This window comes from Beauveria bassiana (assembly GCF_000280675.1).
Source record: "Beauveria bassiana ARSEF 2860 unplaced genomic scaffold BBA_S00001, whole genome shotgun sequence".
Lineage (NCBI taxonomy): Eukaryota > Fungi > Ascomycota > Sordariomycetes > Hypocreales > Cordycipitaceae > Beauveria > Beauveria bassiana.
In genome coordinates, this window is record NW_007930836.1 from 2899 (window position 1) to 9743 (window position 6845).

At 52.5% G+C, this 6845-nt stretch overlaps 3 protein-coding genes across 3 annotated transcripts; 1 reads left to right on the top strand and 2 right to left on the bottom strand.

Moving 5' to 3' along the window:
• Nucleotides 1–436: 436 nt before the first annotated feature.
• BBA_00001 (uncharacterized protein) lies at nucleotides 437–785 on the top strand (the record flags this gene model as incomplete). Its single annotated transcript, XM_008595098.1, has 2 exons — nucleotides 437–638; nucleotides 694–785. 2 exons carry the CDS (start codon nucleotides 437–439, stop codon nucleotides 783–785), a joined length of 294 nt encoding a protein of 97 aa, XP_008593320.1.
• Nucleotides 786–2765: 1980 nt separating this feature from the next.
• BBA_00002 (ABC transporter) lies at nucleotides 2766–4206 on the bottom strand (the record flags this gene model as incomplete). The annotated part of the gene is made up of 3 exons (XM_008595099.1): nucleotides 2766–3263; nucleotides 3316–3543; nucleotides 4072–4206. The coding sequence occupies 3 exons, from the start codon at nucleotides 4204–4206 to the stop codon at nucleotides 2766–2768; spliced, it is 861 nt and encodes a 286-aa protein (XP_008593321.1).
• A 1003-nt stretch (nucleotides 4207–5209) lies between these two features.
• On the bottom strand, nucleotides 5210–5971 carry BBA_00003 (uncharacterized protein; the record flags this gene model as incomplete). Its single annotated transcript, XM_008595100.1, has 1 exon — nucleotides 5210–5971. The coding sequence occupies one exon, from the start codon at nucleotides 5969–5971 to the stop codon at nucleotides 5210–5212; it is 762 nt and encodes a 253-aa protein (XP_008593322.1).
• Between the last annotated feature and the right edge of the window lie 874 nt (nucleotides 5972–6845).

A 6845-nucleotide genomic window follows, 5' to 3' on the forward strand; every position in this document is an offset into this window, starting at 1 on the left:
TCGGCAGCACTCTGGACACTACATGAACCAATCAATCAACCCCACCACAGCAGCGTCTGGTTGCTTCTATAACACCCTGCTCACAAAGCTTTCCCATCCTGTGTATGGCACACCAAGCTCCAGGCAGACGCGAAGCAGGGTGGCAGCAGGACGTCGCGGGACAACTTGAGCTGGGGTTGTCTATAATGCCTGCACCAAGATGCAGTTCAGCTCACTCTTGGCCGTCCAATAGAACCATGCCATAACGCGCAGCCCCCTGCACCCGCACGAGGTCACACCGAGATCCGCCGACGCCGACGAGGTCGTCCCTTCTTAGTATGCTTGGAGATGTGGCTGCCCGAGACGAAGGGTGCTCCGCGATCAAGGCGACGCCGCCAGGGGGCACCCAGGCGCACTTTGTACCTTAACAGGACAATCAACCCCATGTACGGGCAAGATGGCGACCGTGCAGAGCTCGGTATTCCGCACCACGCTCTCGGTCGCGACGCGTTTGAACAGATGCATTTGCAAACAGGCACCTCCCTTCCCCATCCGGCTCCTCGAGCAACACGCCGTCACGTCCCGAGACGAGCGCGACCAGCTCCTGACGCTGTTGCCCGCGCTGTACCGCAAAGAGTCTGGTGACTTGGCCGCTGTCAGTCAGCATGGTACGGCTTGTGTGGAGGAAGACTACTGCGCCAAAACCAAGTCAAGGGAATGACGAGCATCGACGCGATGGCCTGGAGCACTCGGGCAGCCCGCAGGTAGCGCTCGCTCTGCGCATAAAAATCGGGCAATCCGGCTAGCCTGTCGCCAATCGGTCGATAAGTCAAGACGCAGATGAGAGTCCACGAGACTGCTGAAACCAGGGCAAATAGGGCGGTGAGAATAGCTATGTCAGGGTGGCGATGAAGTGTCGTTGAAGGCTCCTTTTCGACCACATCATTCAAAGTAGGCCCATCTTTGGCTGGCCTGTCTCTGCTGCGTTCTACCTTGGTAGACATCAAGCCTTGAGTCTCTTCAGTCATACTGGATTCTTCGAACTGGGAATGGGTAGACTGGCAGATGCATGAGATGCAGCGGCTGTGCGACGTAAATAAATATATCAGGTTTGAGACCAGTGTTCTGTCAGCCTTGCGGAGCAACTGGGCGAGTAATAAACGAATTATGCCCGCCACTTTCTATAACTACCCCTGGCACTATGAGCTCCCGAACGGGTAATCGCCCGAATGACGGCATACTCGACCTATTCAATTATAAAGGATTTTTCACCAGGCCAACCCCCCCGATATTCTCCCAGCTTCTACGCCTTACATGCGAGGCAGATATACTGGCTGAACCTTGCAGTCCGAGCCGCTGTGCGTTTTTGCAGCGCAGCATCTATATCAAAAGGCCGATATAGAAGATTGTTCGTGTGACACGTGTTCCTAGCTTCCTATGATGGGCCTATCTACAACATCCTGGTTAGTCTGCTCCTCTATGGATCCAGGCAGTGCCCGCCGCCGCCTGTTGCGCAGCGTCGCTCAGCCTCCAGCGCAGCGATTTAATCAAGAGGCTTGGTCTTAAAATCGCTCTGCCGTCGCACTAATTAAAATGACCCTGAATATAAGCTCCTTCATGATATAAGGTAAGCGTGCGACGATTTTGTACTGTGCGCTAGCATGTGGTTGTCTCAGGTCGCAAGGCTCACTGTAAGGCGCCCCAAGGCGTGGCACTACACAGCCCTGAGATGTGCTGCAGACGACCAAACGCGGACAAAAACCGGGCGACCGAGACTCGTTTGACGGCGGATAATCTTGAGGTCGGTTGAGCTAAGGCGGCGGCCATGTAGACCAGCAAGGACTACCAGGATTAAATCCACTAAATCTGTCCGGTATGTGTGGATTACGCTATTTGCTAGTACATCTCGAAGGTCACGTTGTAGCTGAGCTGATGTAGCCTTGATTAAAGACGCCTCTGTTAGACCTTAATGGACCTCCGTCGCTTGCTAGGGGAGGAAATAGAGGGCATCCAGTTATAGCCTTCCGGAGGGCAGGAATAACTGATCGCTCGTCAATACTGACGAGACCTCCGTTCTTGACAGAGTCAAAAGTCAACAGGATGTATTAGATACCAACGTCGGCAAAGAAGACCCCGTCGGTAGATGTCGAACAGAGGCTTAAAGCGCTTATTGCAGAGCTCTCTGGAGCTGATGTCGATAAATCCGGCCTGACAGCATGCTGGCCGATCTTGGAATCGATTCACTTCTGAGCATGGAGCTGGCGCAAGACGTCGACTCGGCTTTCAAGATTCATGCCCCGGAGGATATTTGAGATGATCGACATGCTACGCTTGGTCAGGGGCGTTGCAAGTTTGGTGCGGTTCTGGGGCGGATGAGGATAGCAGTTCGGATGAACAGAGTGGTTCCGAGTGCGGCAGCGGCGTGAATACGCCTGAGATGGTGCCGGATCAAGGCGGTGCGGAAGAAGCGAAGCGATGATATCAGTTTGTGAAGAAGTTTTTAAGTACAGGCAGCTAGGTCAAATAGTCGAATCAAACACCAAAGTTTGCCCTGAACGAATCAAGATCCCATCATGTCGTATTTATGGGCATCATCTTGGCGCTGCAATCATGTAGGCTCTTTTTCTAGGTCCTAACCAGTCTTTTCATCAACCAAACGATCACTCTTCGGCAGATGTTTCTTCCCACTATGCATCACCATATCATAGAAAGCACTCTTCTTGGCCATTAGATCGTTCGGGTTGCCGACCTCTAGAATCCTGCCTGAACCCATGACCACCACCTTGTCATAGTCCATGCTGCAGCCGGTGAGCCACAGTTATAAGAACCCTATTTTTGCCGCCTATACGAGAGAGCTCAGTGCGAAGTGCTTCTTGCACACTAGCGTCAGTGCGTGCATCCATACTTGACGTTGCCTCGTCTAGAAGAATAAGCTTAGAATGGCGGATCAGCACGCGACATAGCGAGAGTACCTGCCGCTGGCCGTGGGAAAAGTTCTCGCCCTTAGACTTCACTATGGTTGATAGCGTAAGCCTCTCCCCCGCCTCGTCTGCTGATTGAAGAATGCGCTGGCACACATCTAAGGCGTTCTGAAGTTCTGATTCTGGAACCGTTTCGGAAGGGTCGAGGTAAGAAGCAAGAGTTCCTTGAAATAGTTGTGCCTCTTGTGGAATCGTGGAAATGCATTGTCGTAGACGCTTGTGTGGAATCGCGTGAAGATCCACTCCATCGTGGAGTATTTGGCCAGATACGACATTTGCAAACCTGAGGAGAGATGAAATCAGCTATAGTTAAGTTAGCTGCGTGAAACATGTCGTTCTAGCGATCAGTACTGACTGTGCTTTTCCCGCTGCCGGTTCTGCCAACGATTGCAATGCGCTCGCCAGGCTCAATTCTCAAAGAGATGCTCTTTAGGATGTCCTGTCCATCAGGGTTGTATCGAACTGTGACATTCCGCAATTCTACGGCACCAGTTTTTGGCCAATTTGCTGGCACGTACTCGCTGCTCTTGGTAACGCAATCTTTCTCTGGTGCCAGCTGGGCGTACTCCCGAACGCGCTGGAACTGCACGCCACTCAGCATTAGCAGATGGTAAAAGAGCTCCCCGTATTTTTCAAGACGTACCGTTTGAATACTGACTCTTAGATTGTTAAAACCAAAGATCAGAGCCAATACCTTGTCGCTAAGTTAGGGCTTCACGCTACTGGCGAAAGCACACAATCTTGGCCAAGACGCAACTCATCTCCAAACTAAGCTGTGCGTAGAAGAGTCTCGCTTCATACAGTGGGCAAGAGCTGTGAAGCTATTGAAGGATTTCAATCTGCAGTCTGGTCAGAGCGACGACAAACGCGATGCGGCAAACACTCAGAAGGATTCTAATGCGATAAGCGATGGCCCAGTCGCGGTACACTCTGTGGCGGACGAAGGATGCTTTCTGTCGGTGCAGGTTGACCCAAGGCTCAATTGCGCGTTGGCATCTCAACTGATGACACAACTCCAGGTCATACTGACCACGGATAAACTTCGACAACGCTACGGACTAGATCTGGTGGATATGCCAAACTTCAAGCCTACTGTCGCCGGGCCTCATACCCCGCCACCGATCAAAGAGGCCGAAAATGCGACGACAGTCTTGGAGAAACTCGTGCCATGCCAGAGCTGCGCGTACGTAGGCGTGATGTAGCCGGTCAGTAGTCGCAAGGAGGTGCAGCTTTTCATCCAGTTCATGGCTCTGCGTCAAGAAAGAGTCACGAAACAGGTGCCTCTCAAGCGCCTTCCCACACGCTGCAAGTCCGGCCACAACTCTCATTTGCTTCGCTGCCGGCTGCAACGAGCAGGCCAAATGGCACACATCGACTAAGGAAAACAGCAAGGGCGAGCGATGTTTGTTCCTTCTACCCATAATAACTTCGCGTGCGGCGCTGCCCCTTTTCACCCGCCCCCTGGGCCTGACTCCGCCCGAGCGATCCTACACAGTCCCTGTCGGATAAGCCCAGGCGCGTCGAATTCCACAAGAGCCGTATCGGCCGCTTGGTCAAGTCGGTTGTAGACGGAGTCAACTCGGGCAGCACCACCAGCTTCATACTGGTCTCGAGGCAGATAGCGCGCTGATCAGTTCGACTTTTGTGATAAATCCGCCCTCGATTTGGGAGGTAATATGACGGCAAATCGAAATGGTCGAGCTGCTTCATTCATGATCATTGTCAGTTGCGCATTCTCCTAGTCGCTGCAGTTCAGTGCCGGCACCAATAGGCTTAATGTTCCCGATTATGCCGGCAAGCTTTAGTCGGACGAGGCCCCTCTTGGAGGTATTGATGGACTTAATTGCGAGTGTCTCCTGCGTGGCGTTTGACGGGGGCATGCGGCGCTGGCAGTTGCATTGTAGGACACGGGATCCTGCAAAAGCAGTGTAGTACGTACCCGTAGCACCTGTGTCTACCACAATGATGGTAGCAAAAGACAATTCGCAGCTTGTTACTCGTCTGTAGGCCGACTTGCCTCTTAATATTAGTAATGTCTCTTTTCGGGACAATTTTCTCGCGTACGGCGCCTAGTAGAGCGGATCGCTGGGCATGGGGTCGCCATGGAGTAGACTGTGCGATGTGCCAGCAACGAATTCCGACGATGTGCATGACAGGGCATTGCAGGGCTTTCAGCCATAAAGACGGCTTGCGCGGTGTGCAGCACCTGAAATTTTCATGGTATTCACGATGAACCCTGCCAGTAGAGATTAGGGTCGAATCAGCCACTGCAGAGCAGCCAACGTTCCCGTGTACAGCCATGGCTCTTGGTAGCCCTCGGACGCGCCACGGATCCCAGCAGCGGCACAGAAACAAAGCAAAGCATTTCCGTACCATGCAGCTCCGACCTTGCATTGAATAGACGCGAGCATGAATCGAAAAATGGCTTGGCCTAGACCTGTGCGGGCTTCAGCCGACTCATAGCCATCATACTCATCATCCGTGGTAATGCTGTCCTCGTCGCTAAAATAGCCACTGTCCTCTGCTAGTAGCTGTGCCTTGTTCTTGCTTTCTAATAGACGGTCGAGTTCTGTTTGAATCTCCTGCATAATGTCGCTCATCAGACCCCATTGCTCTGTGGTAAAGGCCATGCCTAGTTCCTCTTTAGCCCGTGCTCGACCTAGCTGGTGTGCCCGCCAGCAGAAGCCAAGATAGCGGTAGCCGATGGCCATGTATTTCTGTCTGGATCTTTCTTCCTTGTCGTAGCTGAATGGCAGACTATTGGGCTTGCCAGCCTCCAGGCCGTGTAGACACTGTAGTGTCTCCTTGGGCACAGCTTTCACCCGCCAGCTGCAGTGATCCACTTCACGATCGAAGCCTTCGCATAATAACTGCAAAGCCCTGGCCTCTTGTTCCGCTGCCTCGTCGACTGGCTCTCTGTTTTGCTCGGTTTTGCTGGCGGCCCGGATGGACCGTGCTGCTTCGTGTATCTGTCGAAAGCTCTTGCCACTAAAGTGCTGCGCCCATTTCATCTCCTTAATCCAAGTCGAGTCATTCGTCAACCCAGTCCGGCCGTCACCCACGTCTAACCTTTGCTTGGCTTCTTCTTTAATGCATTTGCGGTTTCTTCAATCATAGCCTCCATCAAGCTGGGTACATGTTTTGTGCTCTGCTAGGGCGCGCTGGCCTGGCTGCCACTACTCTGTACGACCCAGTAGCTTGTGTCCCTGCCACGCTGCCAGCTTTGTAGTTGCACGTCAGTGCACTTGTCGCCTTTTCTGTTGTGGCCTTCTGTGAGCCAATGCCTCGTTATGGTGTTGCGTGCAATCGTCAGGTATCGGCATTGCGAGCAGCTAAAGCCCTTTTCCGTGCGCAGTATTGCGTGTGGTGGGCTGTTGTCTGGGCGTCGCTGCACACTCCTGATCTCGGCCACGTCCAGTAACGCCGTATAATCCATAACCTCCCTTAACTCTTGCCCCTTAAGTCCATGCTTATCGCGTAAGTGCCGGGCCATAGATTGTCGTGGCGGGATGGCAAAGCGACAGACCCTACATAGTATTACCTTGTATTCGTCGTCGTAGTAGACATATCGGTCAGTGACTGCTGACATCCCTAAAACATATAATGTAGCTTAAGAAGAACACCGAATATTTATTCACAAATAATAGACTACGCAGAAAATGAATCCTATCTCTACGCAAGTAGTCGTGTCCTATCGTGTTTTGGCGTCACGGCTGATGTTACTTCCCCTGTCAGTCATGCTAACCCAAGCTGCTAACCCTGACTCCCAAAATGGAAATTAGTGCTCCAATTCTGTTGTCACGATGTTGTTGACAAAGCTCGGGCCACTTCGGGTAGGGCCACACCAAAATCAGGGTGCCGATGTCAATGATATCGGCTGCGAAC